This window comes from Ursus americanus, chromosome 23 (assembly GCF_024610735.1).
Source record: "Ursus americanus isolate L20-20 chromosome 23, mUrsAme1.1.p, whole genome shotgun sequence".
NCBI classification, from domain to species: domain Eukaryota; kingdom Metazoa; phylum Chordata; class Mammalia; order Carnivora; family Ursidae; genus Ursus; species Ursus americanus.
The window spans coordinates 35,066,479-35,087,978 of NC_142149.1; the positions used below are offsets into that span (position 1 = coordinate 35,066,479).

At 38.6% G+C, this 21,500-nt stretch overlaps 1 protein-coding gene across 9 annotated transcripts in view; it reads right to left on the reverse strand.

Annotated features, from left to right (window-relative positions):
* The window catches only part of ACACA (acetyl-CoA carboxylase alpha), a 280,609-nt gene that overhangs the window by 83,923 nt on the left and 175,186 nt on the right, over positions 1-21,500 (reverse strand). For all 9 annotated transcript variants that reach the window (XM_045773207.2, XM_045773206.2, XM_045773203.2 and 6 more), the window contains 6 exons: positions 18,158-18,199; positions 16,899-17,114; positions 15,986-16,141; positions 13,632-13,835; positions 8,481-8,636; positions 6,597-6,743 (listed from right to left, as the gene is read on the reverse strand). In XM_045773207.2, coding sequence (XP_045629163.1) covers positions 6,597-6,743; positions 8,481-8,636; positions 13,632-13,835; positions 15,986-16,141; positions 16,899-17,114; positions 18,158-18,199 — 921 coding nt within the window. The remainder of the gene's footprint in view (positions 1-6,596; positions 6,744-8,480; positions 8,637-13,631; positions 13,836-15,985; positions 16,142-16,898; positions 17,115-18,157; positions 18,200-21,500) is intronic.

The following is a 21,500-nucleotide window of genomic DNA, read 5'->3' on the forward strand; positions in this document are numbered from 1 at the left end:
GGTGTTTGAGAAATGGGGCACAGGAGTAATTGGATGACATGGAAATTAAGCAAGTGGGCCTACTCCAGTTCAAGAAGCCTTGCCCATGAATCACAGAGACGAATATGAACTCTGACGCGCCACGCTACCCCTCGTCCTCTGCTGTCATCTGTTGCTGTCCTGATGTTCATTATTGCCTTTATAGTTGGAGCTTGACATGGGCTACTATATCACATCCTTTTTCAGTAAAATCTTAAAACTTAAGATGTACAAAAATGCTGGCAAGTACATTCTTTTGTTTAAAGGCTATCTCTAGGACTGACTTTTGAAGGGGACTGAGGAGCCTCCACAAGTTCTGCTTTAGTAGGCCAATGGATGCATTAGGATTTTCAGCCAGTCAAGCTCATTGGGCCTTTGTTTGCTAATAATGAAACGAGTCAAACGAACGAATCCACCTGTTGAAAAATCTCCAATACCCATAGTAGCCACTTAGAGGGAATTCTGAGAAAAGTTATATGCAAAGTAAATAGGTGACGGGGATAAAGGAGGGCACTTGTAATGAGCACTGAGTGTTGTATGTAAGCGATGAATCACTGAATTCTACACCTGAAAATAACATTACGCTCCATGCTAACTAGCTGGAATTTAAATAAAAATTTGAAGAAAAAAAAAAAAGCAAAGTATAATGAATCCCAAAAGAAGAGTGTTAGAAATTCATTAGAAGTAATTCCGTGGCAGGAAGACCTATTTTTCAAAATTAGCCTCAATATTTTTCTAATGGCGGGCTCAACTCTGGTTGTGAGGATCATTTTAGACAAAGACTCATACCCAAACATGCTCACTTACAAAGATGGTAAAATAGTAGTTTTAAATAAAACTATCTTAACCACATATTTCATAACCTGTCTTTTTCTATACTTGAAATTCATATCTTATTAAGCCTAAAAGGATTCAAGAGTAGGGTTTCCTTTTTTGAAGCCCTTGATGAAAAAATAACACAAGCACAAATTATGAATGTTTACATGTAATCAGTGGCGTGTGATACTTTTCTGCTGAGGATCTCAAAGCACTTACAAACATTTCCCCATCTTCAGGGACAGATTGGTGGCAAGGACCATTAGTCTCTTTTTATAACTTGAACAATCAGTGCACAGACCATGGTCCTGTTTTTCAGATCTGCCTTCTTCAGGTCTATTTCAAAGCTCACCTTCAGCATACTGCAGTACAAATATGCCTTTTTTCTAACACATATCTAAAAGATTGACATGGACTCAATTTCTACACCCAGCATGAAAAGGTAAACTGATTTCAAAAGAATGAAACAAAAGCAGAGTAAAATACATCCAAATCAGCTTCACATTCATGAAGCTATTCTGAGGTTAAATCGAGTAAAACAATACACAGAAGTCTAATGCTAGACTAGAAAAATATTTGGGTTCTGTGTGCATGAGAAATGGACTCAAGCCCACAAATGTACACACTCTTCTTCAGTCAGTTTCAAAGCATAATCGGTTCCACTAGAATTTGAGTCCAGGATAACCCAAACAATGCCTTTGAGAGCATAGAAAATGTCAACCAGGTGAATTCAGACAGAGGGTTATGGTGTTTTTCCTAAAATAAGAGGTCCTTTGGGTTAAGAGGTCCAGCCAGAATTGTCAAAGTGGATCTAACTGATTTCTTCCCATCTTGCAGGCTTCTGTAAGCTTACCAATTTCCTTTTCCTACTAACTCCTAAATTTTTTTTTTTGTTTTTATACTCAAATTAGAAATTTCAAAGGATCACAACAACATAAAAGTGACGAGCAGTGTGAAAATGATAGGATCTGTTTAAGCAGTCAGCAGATGCAGGGGTTTTCGTCATATCACTCTCTGTATTTTTCCGTAAGTTTAAAATATTTTATAATTAAAAAAATCACAGACACTTACACCTTGCTGAAACTGAACATCAACGCATTGCCAGCAACTAACTACGGGCAAGGCTGAGCAGTTCTAGAACTGAATTCCTAATTCCCACCATCCCTACCCTTCCACCCCAAGAGCATAAAAGATACCAGTCATGAGGGCAACCAGCCTTTAAACTTTAATCTACACCTTTTTTTCCTCCTTAATCATCCTCTTCCTAAAAAAAAATGTGTCCTGTAAAAATGTGTAGTAAGGTTCACCAGATCTGCACCGAAAGAGTTAAAAATGCAATTGCCTACTGGAGGAACACCAGGCAAAGCCCACCATACCAACTGAAAAAAAGGGGTTAAGATACCACTGGATCGGCCTCACCAAAACAGGGCAATTCCAGAGGCTTGTCTAAATGCCAAGGTGCTGAGAAGGAAAAACCCTGACACCTAGCGCCCATCTGAAGAAATGAAGCCTTGCGGTGACTACAATTCTTAAGTGTGGTAGTAGTGTGCGTGACGGTGATCGTTAAACTGCATTCAATTTCCAATATGCTAATGTCCCAGAAAAAAACTTTAAGGAAAAAATTTAATACCACGGAAGAATTCCAGTCCTTCATTACTGATCCTTTCGGAATACAAATCCTGTACCTAATTATTATAGCTGCTTCTAAACAGAGAATCTTCTCATCTCAGTTTCTCATTATGACAGGAGAGATGAGAGGGAGGGTCTGTGTTTTTAAAAAGCCTGTGTGCCAAAAGAGTAAGGAAAACAGGGTCCTACTTTCTGTCCACACCAAAAGTGCTGTAAAAGTTGCCTATCCTATCTTTCATCACTGCCCAATTTAGAGATGCATGATCTAAGTTCACAAAGCAGTTAAAGGAAATACAATAAAAGAATGCTAATAACATTTCAGAACAACAACAACAACAACAACAAAACTCGGTTTCACGAAGGCTAGTGTTTCCTTTGTCCTACACCAGGCTAAGTTAAGTTGTTCTCTGTCAAGTCCGTTACCACCCTTGGCTTGATCTTAGCCTGAGCCTTTTAATAACAGGATTTAGTGCGACAAGCAGCTGCAGTGGATTGTGAACTGTTACTCAACATGTTCCCACCTGCAATTATGGCTTCCACCAAATGATCAAAACAGGTTAGCAAACTGGCAGGAAAATGAAAACAATTCCTCCAAAATTGAGAAGCAGTAAAACTAGAACTGTTGGTTAGCTGCATTTCCTCTGTGTCCAGGCTCAACAGCACACATTCATCTAGCCGTGTATTTACATACGGTGCCCATCACCGTAGCATCATAGCCGCTGGAATTGAAATAAGTTTAGTCTATGTTTCAATCACATTTTCCACAATTTTCATCTTTACTTGAAACTATTAAAAAAAAAAAAACCCTAGACAACTCATCTTTGGAGCTATTTGCAAGTAACATAGTTCACAGATTTGGTCTACATCTCTTTTATTCCTACTCTAAATTCATACTAAACGCAATGCCATTCAAACCTGACAATGAGAAAAATGTGCTCTCCTCTACTTCCATCATGAATAAGGTGGCATGCCTTCAGTTATAGCTTTCTTGATGCGGAAGGGACAACTAGGAAAACAGAGAGGAGAAAGTGGCTAACACCACATCAGAAAATCTCTCTTTCTCCCGCTTTTAACATGGGTACAATGTTCAAAATGCAGGTCACATCTCTGCTGAAAACAGCCAATATTCTTTCTCAAATGGCAAACAAGTTACCTAAAACTAAATGGAACTGAATTGTTCCAACTCCTGGTCCCATCACCATTTTACCTATTTACTGTCCTGGGGGAAAAAAAAACAGGGAAGAAAGCCTGGCCACCCATACAGTCGGTGGTCTGGTAAGTACAGGTTTTCTGCCTTTGATTATGGGGAAAAGCATCTCGATTCATGGGAAACTCTGCAGGAAGCCCTTGTTTTACCTTCATTCCTTACATCCATGCGCTAGCTTTTAACCCAGAAACTCCATCCTTTAAGGTAACGCAGCATCCCCCACAATGACGACCTGGTAGAGCCGTCACCTTTGCAGACCACCACATTATGCTGATTTAATGTCTATGCAGCACCAGTGCATTTACATGGAGCCTTGGCTCTCAGAACATTAACGGGTCAGTTTTGTATTCCTTTTTTTAATAAAACTATTTCTCAAGGCTCTGTTCAGATGCCCATTCTCTTTGGGACAGGACAGGTTTGCTCCCAATCTCATCAGCATGAGCTCTTTTCTTTCCCTTCACATCACTCTTGGGGTAATACGTAGAGTGCCAGGCTCATGACAAACTTGTCTCTTTGGCCAAAGAAAATTAAACTGCAATAGCTGAAAGTCAACTTGCTCCGATAAAACTGGGCTCAGCATGAGGAAATACATCCCACTGACACCCCGTCATCTCTTAGGCACAGCTGTCCTTCAGGGTTCTGAGTGCTGAAACTCCATCTTTAGATTGGTCAGTTTCTCAGCGGACATGCACCATTGTATGCTCAAGCTATTGGTAACGGAGTTTGGTACTAATACCCCAACCTCATTCCTGTTGCGCAATGCCCTATAATCTAGCTGCAGCCACTGACTGACTTCACCAGCCGTCCCAGGCATTAGTCACTAACTGCTCACAAAAGAACATTAGTCTTACTCCTCCCGAGCTCAAAGACTCAGAAACAGCAAGCTAACAACTCCGCCTCAATCCTAGTCAATCATGTGAAGAAAAGGAAAAGAGAACAAAGAAAATAGGCAACTAAGGAGGGAAAAGAGTAGAACAAGAAGAAAGTGAGAACTGACAAAAAGCAAAAAAATAAAAAATATAAAAAATTTCAAATACAATTAGATTTCTCGATTTCAAGATTATTAAAGCACTGGGCAAAGGGAAACATATGGCCCCTATACTGACTCTCTAATCCTCATAATGATAGTACTCTTCGGCTCTTTAAGACATCCCTCTTCCACCCAGGTTTGTTGGGTCTTAAAAGGGTTAAAAAAAACCTTTAATTTTTTTTTTTTATTCTTTTCTGTGTGTGTGTGTGTGTGTGTGTGGTGTGTGTGTGTGTGTGTGTGTGGTCTTTGGGTACAGAGTCCCGTATAATAAGACTATTTGTATTCATACTGGCAGAGTAAACACTACATGTTCATGCCCAGGCAGCTCTGTGCTTGTAATTTCAGCAAGAACAGAGCTCTGTCCCTCTGGGACTTCACTATTCCCCCAGTCTCCATTCGCTCAAACACAGAATGAGAGCAGAGAGAAAGCAGAAGAGAAAGATCATGGCAAGAGGTTTCACACAGCAGTGCTGCTAGCTTTCACGTGGCCAAATATCTCATCTTTTTGTTTTAATTACATTAGTTAAAACCGTTTTTCTCTCAGGCCCATGTTCACAAGGGTACCTTCCATTCCTAAAGACTACACTGTTGAATGAATCAGAAATTAAGTCTACACAATGAAGCTTTTCTTTGCTGTTGAGGGGCTCACTACGTAGATGCTACATTGTGGCACAAACCACAACTTTGTGTGTTAACAAGTATATGTCTATTCTCGTCAAAATTCCATGCATCTTTCTTCCTTTCACCTCTCGCCATTGCTATTTGTTGAGGCGTTAGATTAGAAGAACTCCTATAGTCTGACATTCTCCACCTAGTCCCATGCTTGCATCCATCTTAATGCCAATTCATCTACTTTTGGCATCCACTGGTGTACTTACTGAAACAGCACACACCTTGTATATACAGTAACATTTTTTGAAAAAGATACTGCAAAAATGGAAAATGCCACATATTACCTCCAAAGGTCTACCCAGCCTGTTTATGGAGAATACCTGGGTAAAGATAACTCTTCCTAAAGAATGAGATTTATCTATTCTATCTAAGGTTGAAATAAAAACCTATCTCTTTTTAGGTCTATTATTTTTGTTATTTTGATTGTAACTGTACATTAGAAGCATAAAATCAGGAAGAGGAGGACACAGGCCATGGGACAGAATACGACTTTGTGTCATTATTCACAGTGCACCATAAGAGAGGGGATTCCAATGCCAGAAAATGAATTCTTAGGTAACTATCAGAAATGGGCTTCTGCTACTTTCTTTTATGTTTAAATCCCTGGTCCTGACTGAGCCCCTTTAAGAATATATTTACCATGATCATAACAGCACCATATCAAATTACCTGAGCACAGAAAACATGACCAAAAAAAGTATACTAGTATGTAAGTATTCAAATAAAAAAAAAACATAAAGCAAAACAGTATTTTAACTGTTTTTATTATAGACAAATCTCAAAATTTCAAGTATGTACAAGAATAGAGAAAATGGTCTATTCCAATGGACCTATCATCCAGCTTTGATTAACAACTCATGAACAATCTTGTTTCATCTATAGTGAAATCTCACCCCTCCATTACTCTGAAGCAAACACTGGATCATTTCACCTGTAACTATTTTAAATAGGTATGTCCAACAGAAAAAAATTACTCTTTTTTAGAAAACAAAATTGCAACACCATTTAAAAAATATTATCACACCTAAAAAATTAATAATTCCTTGATATTTAGTCAATATTCTCTCCCTAAAGACCTCTACCAGCAAGACTACTATGCTACCTACATAGCACCTAAATTAATGTAGGATCCAAATTAATGCTATTTAATGACCACCTCCATGGAAAGCTGCTACTAGTGGACACAGAGATTAAGGAAAGGGGGAAGGGGACTCAACTACTTGCCTCATTTCCTCCTGGAAGCCTGTTCATGTGGACCAGCTGACCTTGATCATCCAACACGAGCTCCGTATAGGTCAGCATGTCAGAAGGCAGAGGGGGTGATGGAAGGAATGCTTGAGTGGACATAGACTCCCAGAGTTTGATCAGAGACTAGGGGAGGAGAGAAGTTTGACTCATCAGTGACAATGAGCAATTCAACATACACAAAAATAAATATTAAGTTTCAGTCAATCTGGTTTTGCTCTTTCCTTTCCAAGTGTTCTGCTGAGCATCAAAGCATTAGGCCAAATTCTGCACCTCTCATTCTCAGTGAAAAAACAGATTTGTAATTATTTTTCACATAATGTTTTTCACATGTCTAAAGCAGGCACTTTTCCAACAAAGTCAAATTGCTGAGTGATTCTGAATCAGCACTAGAGCATTAACTAACACAACAGACCTAACAAACAGACGTGACTACCCCCCCCAGGAAAATTAAAATAAAAATCGGAGTAAGTACCATTAATCCCTCTTTTAAAAAATGGAAGAAAAACCCAGAAGAATAGAAAAAGACCTAGGAAAAGTGCTATGACATTCAGCAAATACAAAGAAAACCTGAGAAGGCAAGAATAAAGCTTCTACTAGAGGGTCAGGGGAAGCATCCTCTTTCTAATGCCTTTTCAGATCTATTGGGCTGAATTTTGCTCAAATCTGAGCAGACTGATCCACTTAAAAACCATTATAATTTCCATTTCTAACTTTGTTTTACCAAAACAAATGCCTCATGAAGTGGGAACTGGTTGTTTCTTTGCTTGTCTCAAAGCAACATTTAAAGGCAATATGATGCATTCATACCCAGATGTTCCAATCACGGTGTTTATGTCTAGTCTATAGGGAGAATTATATAGAATGACATTTCTATTTATAGTTCTGGCATTGGGGAACAGAACCAACACTCAACTTGTAGGCTAATAATGCTGGTAATACTAAATGAAGATAGCTATGTTTCTAGAGAGAGAACTTGTAAACAAATGACTACATAAAGGAAATCTTCAGTACTTGTGAATAATACAGGAATTACAGATAGACTATTTACCAAGGCCACATATATTACTTTATTAAAATTCAAATGTAGTAATACTGGTAGTACTGACTAGGAGACTTGGAAAAATCCTATATTCATAGATTTTTTTTTTTTTTTAAGGACAAATTCAGTATTCTTTTGATACTTTGTCTGTTGCATTTTCTGCTGCGGATGTACTTTTCTTGCCTTCCATTGACGGAAGAAAAATCTGCAGCACGGAGATGATTCACCATACAGATCAAAGGAATTTATTTTCATATAAAGGATGAGAATCATAATGCCGTATTTTCTCACACTAGTTTTTATTCAGCTATAATAAATCTCACACAAAAGAATTGATACTTTAAAGTGTGTGTCATGAACTCTATATCCATTTGTATATGTTATCGGCATTGATTCTCATCATATTAACCTAGGCTATCAGCTAAAGACCTGGGCTATCTTGGAAAATAGGAAAAAGAGAATTAGAGTTTCAAACCTCTTTTTTAACATCCATAATTTGATTATAGGTTTAAGAGATACATACCTGAACATAACTCCTCACACAGGTCACTGTAAACTACCATCACAGGCATGCTGTCTCAGTTTACTTTCTTCTACTTAACAGAGGCTTCTATCCTCACTACTCCCCCTTTTAATTCATAAAGAACTACCCAATATTGGAGTTGGCAGTAACCAAATCCCAAACGAGATAGAAATGAGTGGTGTTAAGATATTTCCTGCTCTTTGGGAGTGTCCCCATTTCAGGCTAAGCTGCCTCTAGTGGAAATTCAGGAAAAACCCTCTTTGGAACATACGAGAGCCCTCCAGTTAGCCGCCTTTACCTGTCGAAACATCTCTGGGATATCATATATGTATGTTGTCCCCAAGGATTGTGCCTGGAATCTCTTTGATTGAAGCAGGTCTTTGGTGACGTATGGAGTGTTGATTAACATTCCATGCAATGGTCCCTGTTTGTCCCCATATGCCTGAAACATGATCTGCAGGAGAAAGAGAATGGTATGGGGAATTAAGAAAGAATAAAATCAGCTGCCTAGATGGGCTTTTTTCATAAATGCTATTTCTTGAAACACATTTTTGGTGGGTTGAGTAGCTAAGACATGCCTTTACACATTGGGTAGTGTTCTCACCTCTCTACAGATGATCCAAAAAATGGTATGTGACCAATGACACACCATGGGCTGCTCTCACTTTTGGATTACTGAAATCAACAAGAAAGCATAGTACAACTTCACATCTCAGAGACAGACTGACAATGCTTGCCTTCTAAAGTGACTTGAATCCATGTACTCAGAAATGAAGTGTGTCAGCTAACAAGTCTGAGCAGTCCTCACAGTTAAGTTGAGGAACAACTACGCACGGAAGAGAATTCTGCTCTTTCCCCAACAGAAGGCCAGGTCAAGGCTCTACCCTACTATCCATGCTTTAGTCTACTTGATAAGAAGGTGCTTCATGTTATTAGCCAGACAAAGGCTTCAAAGATTTCTGCCAGAAATGGATTTCATCCATGAATCTAGCTAGTCAGTTCTCGTTAGCTCATAAGACATAGCCTGTAGTAAATGTTATTATATATATTTATATGATGTAGATATATATGTTTATCTCTCCAGTATACTATGTCTACAACTAGTGAATAGCTTCTGCAATACCTATATTGTCACCTAATGAAATCTCCACAACAGTTTTTAATCATTTTAACTCAAACATTTCTAGAAGAGTACTTCATACTCCCTATATTTAGATAGTTTTATTTGCTTATGAATATTTATAAGGGATGCCATTACTTCAATTCAGTTAATATTTACTGAGTGCCCAGAGGTTGTATGACACTAAACTAGGCACTTTATGCATGAATACATAAAATATAGATTCCCAACACAGTGAATACAAATGTGGGAAATAAGGGTATGTGTGTATACTCACATACCTATTCTGGTCTAAAATAGATAAGCTTAAGTCCACCATTAAGGAATAGATTTGTGAACCCGATATATAGGCTTAACAACAGAATTAAGTACTTTCCCAAACCCTGGACGCCATTTAGCTAAGTGAATCCTTAGCCTCCTACCTCAGAGGAACAAATATGTTCTACTGACTTGTCAGTCGGGTCCTATATTGGGCAAAAATTGTCTTGGGCGGCTTATAACCCCACAGAAGGGAGCTTCCAGTCCTATTCCACATGACTAATAATGGTCAAAGTCACTGGGGAGGAGGTAGAATTAGCAATGTCTTAGGTAGAAATGGTAATGTTTTAAGAGATTCAAAGTGTTAAGTGAGGTCAGGGTGTTAGAATGAGAAAAACAGACTCAGGAGAGAAACTAAATCAAAATAAGAAGAAGGAGTAAAAGCAGGAGGTTCTTGAGACTACATTCCTGTCTGTTGGGAAAGACAAGAGCTGTGGGTAGAGTCTGAGACTCACTTTTGCCAAGGTGGAATGAAGGCAGGCTGGTCATTAGTTAAGCAACGTAACTGAGAAAGGGGACTGGAGAAAGCCCTCTAGGTAGACTCTGCTGGTGGGAATTTAAAATAGTATGACTACTTCGGCAAACAGTTTAGCAGTTTCTTATAAAGTTAAACATACACTTACTGTGACCCAGTAATCATACTCATAGATTTACCTAAGAGAAATGAAAACGTATCTACATAAAGACTTGTAAATGAATGTTCATATGGCAGCTTTATTCATAATAGCCCAAACTGGAAAATAAAACTTCAAATGTCCATCAAAAGGTGAATGAATATAAAAATTTTGGTACATCCAGGGATGCGTGCGTGGCTCAATTGGTTAAGTGTCAAACTCTTGATTTTGGCTCAGGTCATGATCTCAGGGTGTGGGATCGAGCCCTGCAACAGGCTCCATGCACAGCAGGGAGTCTGCTTGAGATTCTCTCTCTCCCTCTCCCTTTGCCCCTCCCCCTGCTCATGTACACACTCTCTCTCTAAAATAATAAATAAATCTTTATAAAAAAATTTTTTTTGGTATATCCATTAAACAGAATACCACTCAGCAACGAAGAGGAACATACCTATTGTCTATACAATGTAGATGAATCTCAAGAATATTATATTGAGCAAAAGAAGCCAGATACAACATTGTACATAGTGTCTAATATATATGAAATTCTAGGACAGGCAAAACTAATCTCTAATACTAGAAAGCAGATGAGTGGTTGCCGAGGGCTGGGGCTGGTGACTCTACCTTTGACTGCAAAAGAAAATAGGAGACTTTTTAGGGGTTGTAAGATGTTTTCTATCATGACTGTGCTGGTGGTTATACAGGTGTATACAATTTCAGAATGAACTGAAGTATATGTATATAAAATAAGTGCATTATATATGTAAACTGTATCTCAATAAAGATCACTTAAAAATGTATAGTTTCTCCCTTATACTACACATTGGAAATCAATTAACATATGCAATGGATTACCCAAATCTCTTCTCCCCACTATGACTGGCTGATATGTCTTTATTACAGCTAATAACACAAAGACTTTACCAGGAAAATGAAACAAAATGGAGCTCAAGCCAGTCAACCTTGCTTCTTGTTGTCAGAAAGAATAAACAAGGGGCACCTGGGTGGCTCAGATGGGTAAGCATCTGCCTTCAGCTCAGGTCATGATCCCAGGGTTCTGAGATCAAGCCCCACATCAGGCTCCCTGCTCAGTGCGGAGCCTGCTTCTCCCTATTCCACTTCCCCTGCCCCTGCTTGTGTGCTCATTCTCACTCACTCTCTCTCAAATAAATAAATAAAATCTTAAATATTAAAAGAAAGAAAGAAAGAACGAACGAACCTCTTGCTGTGCCAAGAGGTTGATGGTAATGGATACTGCTGAATGATCAGCTACCTACAATAATTCCATTTTCTACTATAATGGACATAGGAGTTAAAAAAGGGTAAAGTGTATGTTTTACAAGTTCATGAAAACATGTATATATTTTATATATCATACACCTTTCACCAGGAGCCATCCACAGGGCTTCTCTTGAAAAACAATCTCGGATCCTATATAGTCTGCTCCCTTAGAACCTCGTACCTATTTTATGATAGCACAAATCATAATCATTCTACAGAGAAACTAATTATCTGTTGTCTCCCCCCACCCCGATGTAAATTTCTCAAGAATAGAGGTTACTTTTTATCTTGAATCCACAGTGCCTGACACACTATAGGTGGTCAATCAATGTTACATTGATGAACAAATGAATGAATGATACACAGGGTTCTACATTATTTTAGATTTACATAATGACTCACTAGAACAAAGACGGAAAAAACAAATTGGCAATAAGCATTAGGTAGACATTAAGAGCCCCAGAGCAGAGCTGAAGGCTGTTTCTTTTGCTGGTTCCCTCCTCTAGCCAGGGGCTCTTGGGCTCCTCAGTGGCTGCAACTCTCTCAACTGAGGAGCCTGAGGGAGACCTCTTCCTTCAGGGCTTCCTAAATATGCAGGACCCAAGGTAACAGGGGTTTTCCCTCAGGCAAAAGGTAGCTCATTAATTCTTTCGGATACTTATTGAGTGCTTATTTTGTGCCAGGCATAGTACTAAATCCTGACTGAAGGCATCTGAGCTTTTCATGCCCCTGTGCCACCACTAGCCAGAATGAGGGAAATCTAAGAACTCTCTAATAAAAGAAAGGGGAAAAAAAAAAGTAGTTATGAAGAACAAACATATTTATCAAAAACATTAAAATCTCAAGTGGCCATCTTATTTTTCACGAGAATAGACCTGCCTTGAAGCCATTGTAGAAGTTAATTAAAAATATCCCCGACCACGGAAAGCTTTGACTGAAAATGTCTTTAAGGTTGTCCTGAAAAACATCAAATGCAGCAAAAATTACTGTATACTCTTTCTCTTGCTCACCCCTTGTGCTCTTGTGCCCCCACTCTTTCTGTTTTAACTGTTCACTTCTCACTGGATAGATTTCTCTGGCGCTCTAACTGGGAATCAAAGCACAAAATGAAAGGTCAGGCTAACAACCATCCAAACTCAGATTTTTAAAATTCGTCTTCCAAATACTGGCAAAAATGTCTTCTCTTGCCTCTATTCCTGGATTTAAAAGGACCTAGATAAAAACAAGAGACATATAATCTCTTCCTGGTACCCGACGCATAGAACAAACTGAGACCTTTGTGTACACACACATCCCAGAGCAAGGTCATCCTTTAACCAGAAGAAAGGCACGTCCCAAGTTCAGGTCAAAACCTAAAATAACATCCCGGTTCTTAAGAATATGTGAGCCACGGCAAACCAACCTAAATCCAGTATCATAGCAAATGGCACGAATATTTAGAAATGAAGGTGGGAACATAGATTGAAAGGAATTCTCTGTTAGGACAGAATCAATCTACTGAAAGAGTCATCGTCCAATTTCACATTCTTGATTTTTCTACCTGAAAGGGGGTTAAAGTTTGCTACTTTGCTCTTTTATAGATATATAACACTCTGAGCTCTTAAAAGGAAAAATAATGTGTGTAAATGGAATAACATAATGGGTGAATATGACACTGTTCAAGCTATCATATTACACTGAAATGTTTCTTCTTTAAAATCAAAGCTCGTGACGTACTTCAACAATTCTTTCTTTACTTGCCAATGAGTAGACTATCTAGGCCAAACACAGGAAGAAGGACAGACCAGACCAGACAAGGTAGTTCAGGTAGCTCAAGAGCCCTCTAAAAAAGAACCTGAACTGCGGAACTACCTCTGGAGTCAGGTTCACTTGGCATCTGTTAGGGCTCATCAGTATGTCACAAAAGATTGAGGGTTTCCTAACAGCATGATTAAGAACACAGGCGCATCTTATCAGGCAAATGAAGTTTTTCAAATTCATGTGACCATTTAAGCTGACAGAGGGTAACTCCGCTACGTGAACCAATGGGACTTGTGAGTTTGTGTCTTCCGTACCAAGGACCAGTAGCTCATCTTTAGGACCAAATCAAAACTCTGAGGAGCCTGCTTGACTACTGTACCTGTGCTGTCCTGGAGTCAGTCACTTCCTTGTACAAGCTGATGTCCAAGTAATAGCCAGACTCGTTTGTCAGGAAGAGGCGGATGGGAATTGCTTTTCCAGTCGGTGTCAGGCGAATGTTGATTTTCAGCTCTGCCTGGAGGACACGTAATTTCCACAGCCGACTTCCATAGCGCATTACCATGCTCCGCACAGATTCCTCAATCTGTCACAGGCACATCACCAAGCACAAAACTTAAACACCTTGTAACCAGAACCTGTTTCAGGTCTGCCCATCTTTGGGAAAGAAGGAACTGAAAAAGGTGCTGGTTTCTGAAGATGTTCACTACATGTATTCCATATAAAAAGTAAGATAATTTCTCCCCAGCCCTACTCTCGCTTAGAACAAGTCAGGGACAATTTCATGGCAGCATGGCATTTGAGTGGGGTTCTCTGGCTCACAACACCCAAATCTGTGTAACTCCCTACCCCTTTTCCAATTATATTCATATTCTATATCAAAGATCTGCAATATCTAAAATTACAAGCCAAGGGATTTAAGAGAAAGCCCCAAATAAGAATAAAATCTCTAGTTAAACAGCTATTAAGTAGCATTTATATGCATGGTAACTATGTTTCATTGCATTTACAGGACCTTAAATCATCACAGCAATTACCACCATGAGCTTTTTCCTATACAATTTTATTCAACTTTATAATATATGCCTCTTAGTAAATTGCACAAATTAAAGAGAGGCAATTTGTAGGTGGGGCTAGAATGTTCTCTCTAAACAGAGCTCTGAAGCTTGGTCATTGCCAAGTCCAACTGGGATTTAAGTAGATGAGGTGGATGTTCCATAGTTTCTCGAAGGCTTATACCAAGGCAGCTTAGCGCTCCTAGTTTTCAGGTTTAGGCAAGTTATTTTAACCAAATGGCCTTCGATGGGATTTTTCCTTATTGACATTCTAATGTGAAATTTTGTTTTCCCAATATGGCTGTAGGCAGCTAGGACATACTACTAAAATTAACATTTTCTTAAATGAAGTATCTTTCTAAAATGCTTTCTTAACTTAGAAAATATCAAAAATATCTTCTACCACCCTTCTCTTATGGTTCTTCAGAAGTACATGCCACCCTTGCAGTCTGTTTTTGCACCACAGAGTCCTAGATTAGAATGAATTTCAAGAAGCTGACTTCCCTAGTCCCACACTTGCTTGTTAACCAAGAGGTATCTATCTATTCTTTTCTTGAGGGAACAAAATCAACAATCTCTAACATACAGGAAACTGATAGCTCTTTATCACTAGAAAGGCACAGCTACGGTATATGTGTATTTAGAGTGGAAGCAGAGAGGCAGATATAAAAAAAAACTCACTGAGAAATGGTAAGTCAAATCTAAAAATACATATAGTTATATAGCGTCCTGGACATGTTTTCAGTTTTCTAGCCTCATCAATCCCAGAATACTTAGGAGAACCTTTACTTAAACTAGATGATGAGACTTGATACTCAATGAGTGGTCCTTGGTTTTCTTGACAGACTAAAGCAACCTATCAGTCGTTTGGAGACTTGAAGAAAAAAAAAAGCAGAAAATGATTTTTCAGGTCTTAGAAATTAGTTCAAAAAAGCAAAAGTCCATGCCTACAATTCATCTTGAGAAAGGGGGATACTGGTTGTCCTAACAAAATTCCACAATACCACGATAGAAAAAGGTTAGAGGGAATACAAACAGAGAGCAGCTTGTATTTATTACACCTAGGATAAAAGGTCAAGTACAGAATCACCCTGTTTTCCTTCCTTAAATTATATGGAATGCATTTTAGAATAGAACCTTAGGATAGAAAACATACATAATACATGTGAAAATTCCTTATCAAACAAATCCTGTCCCTGTGGAAAAATACCAAAGAGAAACAGGTTAGGCATTTGGGAAGGTGCATTGCCTCCCTAAGGCCACCAGGTAAGTAACATTTAGTGCAAAGCAGCAGCAATTTTGCCAAAAGGCCCAATAATAACAAAGTTATTTCAGATGAGAAATCCTAGGGAATTATATAAAAACAGGACCACTATGGTGACAAATATCATCAGCAGGTACCAATGGAATAACAGAAAAACTTCATGTTTCTGTACTGCTAAATGACCAGCAAGATAACATCATACCACCTTCTGTTTTGACGTCTATTCTCAGTGGCTATATCAAATTTCTGACACCCTCCTGGAAACCCTGTCTCACAAGCATTCCATAAACTTTAAAGATCAAGGGCTCAACTAGCTGGCCAAGAGTACCTGTTTCCAGGTCCAAGTGAGAATAAATATGGATGAATCTCTCTGCTTGTGTTTGGTAGTGCGGGAAGAAAAGCTAAGGAGAAATGTACCTTTGATGGGTCCATGATGACCGTGGGCACAAAGTTGAGGAAGATGTGGTTGCAGTCCGTACGAACATTTGTATTATTAAAAGCGACTTCCAGCTCATCCATGGCTTCTAGGAGCAGCCTCTCCCCTTCATTTTGTAGATATTCAAAAGAAGCTTCCTATGCAAGAAGAAAATCACCATCCACATTAGTGTGTTTCAGAAGAGTCAATAAAGAACTGGCTATTATAATAACTTTAGTAGTATGTCATGAATCATAAGGCCCCTGCTGATGTTACCTTTCTCCCTAAAGTCAGCTCAATGACTGTAGGTGGCAGAGGCAGGCAAGGGTCAGAGAAAGAGTTCCTGCCAGCCCTTCTTCCTGCCCCCTAGCAAGCCATTTCCTTCCAACAGGTGGACGTGCTGGGCATCCCCAAAGCTCTACCTCCAATAGGATTACAATTCAGGTATGGCAAATGCAGCAGTTTAGAAAGTAAATCTGTTTGGAAAGTAAAAGTTGAAAAAAGGGGTATAGCTATGGGGCTATAGGATGCAATCATTAACATGTCAGGAAGTGCCTTGCTCTACACAGAAACTACCTACCTCCCCATGGACTTACAACAGGGCCTTCTCTAACTTTTCTCTTTATCTTCTATCGTCATCTAACTTTCCCTGTGATTTTTCTGTGAAGACGCTTTTGCTTTTCTCAAGTGAGTGCTTTCATGCTACCACTGCGAAGGAAAAAAAATTTTTTTGGAGTCTTCTATAATATGGAATATTTATTTCTGTGAGAGAAAGGACTCTCAGACTTCTGCTGGTTACTGAAGAGTGGGAAGAATAAGAGCCTTGATTCAAAAAACGAAAACCTGATTTTGAACAACGCCTGCTTCTCTGCCCTTTCCCTCGGGGATAACGTCTCACCAAAAAACAGTACCCACCTTGGTGACCAGATCAGAATGTCTGATGATTGCGCGAACGAAGAACCTGTAGTCTGTCACTTCTGTGCCCACTTCCACCTTGGCGGCCCCAAGATACAGGTGCATCTTATGGTTAGCACATGGAATGGCAGTAAGGTCAAAATTTCTCATCCGGTTCAGCTCTAACTGGAAAGCCAGGGCCGGTTCCAGGTGACGGTAGATACGATCCTCCTCAAACTGAGCACAAAAGTGGAGAACAAAAGAGCTCACGAGAGGCAGCTACAAGATTATAGTACGAACGTGTACGTAAAAGAGAGGCTTGAAAATAGAGACATAAGCGATGATGTGCAAGTAAGCAACAAAAATGAGCTACATACAAGGCTAATGCTATAGCTTACACAAGATTAGGGACTAAAGCGCCTACTTACTTCCCAAGCTTTCATCATTTATGCTTTTACAAGTGGTGACGCTCTCCATTAAAAACAAGCAAACAAAAACACCAGTCCCCTCAGAACTCCCACTGCATTACTGTCCATACAATTCATTTTTGATAATTAACCCCAGACTGCTTCATATGAATAGCTACTTCACATACCAGTGTTTCGGGCTTACCCAACTAAAATGTTTACAGGCAGGGCCTGGTTTTATCCTCTTATTTCTGGCACCGTACAAATGACACAGTAAATACTCAACAAATAAACACCATATAATTTTTAAAAACAAAAATATTTGGTTTTGGAATATCCTCTATCCCTACAGATATATAATTATTTATATATCTTTTTAAAAAGTTATATTTACATTTACTGCATGTTTTGCTGAAATACTGTTCTTCCAGAGCACAGGTCAACTGAGTGAATGGAGAGGGAGAGCCAAAGCCAGTAACAGGAAGAAACCAACACTTTTCTGAAATTCTGTATTTTAAAATTGAAAAACAAATGCACATAAGCAAGACTTGGGTATAAATGACTATCTGTGGGTGACAAGAATACTACTACTAAGTATAATAGTCCTTTAACATCATATCGTTAGGATCATCCTAAAGCTAGGGCGGATTGTGAAAGTTATCGCTTTTTCCGGAGAGCTCAATATGTTGTTTCCTAAACCAAACTCTTTTAGGAAGGAGTCTTCTTTAGTTCCAAGATGCATATAAGGCAAAGGGAAGCACAAGTTCAGTTAGAGAAAGGAGAATGGCAAGAAGAGCACATGGCAAACATAAGATTTAAGAACAAAATGAAGATTTAAAAAAAAAAAAAAAGTGGGAAGGGATCAGTCCTTACCTTATCCCTCGCTCGGAAGGTGAAAAATTTAGGAAATTCTCTCTGTATTAAAGAAGGGGAAAATGTGTCAGTCTTTCACAGATATGGCTCTTTGGGAATAAACACATAGTAAGTATAGAAATAGTCATGCATCGAGAAGGCAGTTCCTAGAAAACATGCTCCTTACCTAAGTTTAGCCCAGGGAATATGAATGATCCTCTGGGTAACTACCACTTTGACCCCACTTCCAAATTTGAAATCACCACACTATTACCCTAACTTTAACAGCTACCCTCTCCTAGGGAAAAAAAATTCGTATTTTTTTCATCTCCCAAGTGAAAAAAAAAAAAAAATCTTCCCGGGTGTTGCATTTGGCACAACCTGGCAAATAAAACCATTATACCCTTATGCTGCAGCGTTGCAATAGTAGTTACTGGACTGATTTCCCAAGTTTCTCCTTAAGAAGCTCTTAAAATGTAAACTAGCCAGATAGCACAGGATCCCCAACCCATGTTTTTTCCACATTTGCTCTCAAGTCAATAATTCCAAGGGTTTAAACAATAACATTTCGAGACAAAGGAAAGTGTAAGATGTTCCTTTGGTCACTATCACTCTACGTATAGGAGAGAATGGGATGGAACTAGTGAACTTGTAGTCATTAGGTCTTACTGCTCTTTTGCAGGGCATTACACAACAAAGCAACCAATTTCCTAGAACCTTATTAATTAACAAAGATGAATTCAATTAGCAGAGTCCATTAGTTTCTGAAATTTAACTTATTAACACCAAATACTCCTGTTTCTCGGATGGGAAGCTCTACTGGCAGTGTTGGAATCAAGTCATTACTATTTGCCTCTATAGGAGGTTTCATTAGGTATCTTCTTCATTATGAGTGCAATATAATCAAACACTTATTGGTACAGGCAGAAAGACCAGGACTAGCTAGCTGCCTAAATATGCCTCAATGAGCTTTAGGAAGCATGAAGGAAAGAAACATGAACTGAAAGCCTTCTAGGTGGAAGGTGCTCTCATGTGCCGTCCCATCAAACGCTCTCAACAACCTCTCAGGTATACATGATGACCCATCTTACAGCTCAGGAAGCCAGGGCCAAGCGATATGCCCAGGATTATTGAACCAGAACATGAACTTGAGTCTCTCTGATGGCCAGAGCCTACAACCTTTCATTTCTACCACTCTCTCTCGGGGCGGGGGGGGGGGGGCACTACCTTTCTACTCTTGTCATAATTCAAATTCCTTATTTAGATGACTTCTCCTTGAGGAGATTTAAAAAAAGAGAAATTAAGGCTTTAAAGGAAAAAAAACAAAGCAAAACTGCTGAAAACTTGTGGTTCTTGAATTTACTGAGAGCTTCTTGAATACTTTCCACAGGTATTTACACCACATACCTTAACTAAAGCTTACGGAGTTAATAAATCACGTTACATTTCCTTGGCATTTTGACTATAAAACTGCATTTAACAGGCTTCTAGGAGCTTGTTTAGCAAGCCCAGGAAATCCCCTGTCCAGGCTTGGGTCTTTAAAAGCCCTTTGAAAGTGGGTTTTACACAGCACTGATCTTTTACTGATGATGTTTTGTTCTAAATAATTCCCCTGAATGATAGTGAAGAACATGGGGATGACTTCAAGGTTAAGCAGGAAGACGTTCAGCTGAGTTGTCAGTAGATTTCATGCTCATGGCTTTATACAGCCTAGTTCTGGTTTTACTCTTGAGAGGTATGGCTTTCAGAGCATTAGCTTAAAAAGCAACACAGGTCAGAAAAAGGAAAGGTAATAAAATCCTTCCATGAAATTTTCTGAAAGAGAAGGAAAGTGATAATAAAGTCTTCAAAGCATACACCCTATTCTGCCAGAACTATTAATTAATTAAAATATTTATTTAGTGTACCATTTATTCAAGTGTGTATATATGCAGGATCAAAATCATTTTTCTTCAAAAACATCACAATAGTAACCAAAAAACACTGTCTTTACTATTCAGCCAATTAAGAAAATTTATAGTAACTGAAAGGCATGGGAAGCAAGCAATCTGAATGGAAATACCTTTCTTTACAACAATGAAAGAGGTTGACTAGTTCTTGACAGAAATGGCCAAAGACTACCAAAATCGAAAAACCACTTTCATTAAGTTTAAGAAAAAGTGTTATGAGATGCTACAGGCAAACTTTTTTTTTTTTAACTTCTGGACAAATTTTTAGTTCCATAGTGAGGTCCTCAATTTAAGTGTGAAACATTCGAAACAGGAGATGGCCAGAAGTTCTGTGTGATGAGAAACTCGGATTATTGAGCGATCCTTGGAAAGCTATACATGTTCTGAAGACTTTTATAGGAAGTCACCTCTTTTGGTGCTCAAAAAAATCACTGAAACACAGAGAAGAAGAAATGCAGAAGTCTGGACCTATAGTTGTAGTAAATTCCTTCGCCCTACCTCATCCTGAGACTTCCAATTTTTCCACTAACAGCATTCATGCTTATTCCATCACTAATGTAATTGCTTTCCAGGCATTCTACTAGTGTTATGGGCAAATATCATAATTTAATGTACACAAAGAAAAACCCTCTTAGTGTTCTGGTACCAAAAACCAAAAGAATGCAACATTTCTCAGGAAGAAATTATACCCCTGCTGTGTTCTAATCAGCCAACCATCATCAAGACAATCAAAATAATTTGCCTAAATTAGCCAATCAAGACACCCTGCAAATCAGAGAATGTGAAAACCTGCAACAGAAAACATCATAGCTGATTATGATACTAATAATCGTGTTAAAAACCTAATGAGATGAAGAAATTGGAAACTTGCTGGTGCAATTCTCTTTTACCTCAACATGCTGAGAACTAATTATATAGACTGTAATTAAAACAAAAACCCAAACCAAACCTTCTGAAAAACTAATAGTTGATCCACCAGCAAACAAAACTACCAATTTTTTCCAGCTTTATTGAGATATAATTGACATACCAATTTTTTTTAAAGAAATTAACTACTCACCATGATAACTATTTTTGATAGTGGGTTCTTCCTTCAGGCCCAAATAATCCAAGCCATTTTAAAGAAGGAATCACTCCTATAAAACCCACAGAACTACAACTATCTCCTAGGTGACTTATAGCAGAATTTTTTAAATGTCATAAAATCTTACAAACAAGAAGCAAAAGTGAGATGCAAAACTGATTTTAGAATCTTATCAACGTGTTTGGACCTAATGCTTTTGTTTAGGTTGCAAAGGATCAGAAGAAATCCTGAAAATTTGCATTTTAGTATCCTTAACAAAACTGCAATGAAAAAAAATATGGAAAGCTTCAAAAAGCATACTTACATCCCAATCAAACAGCACCTTCTGCTG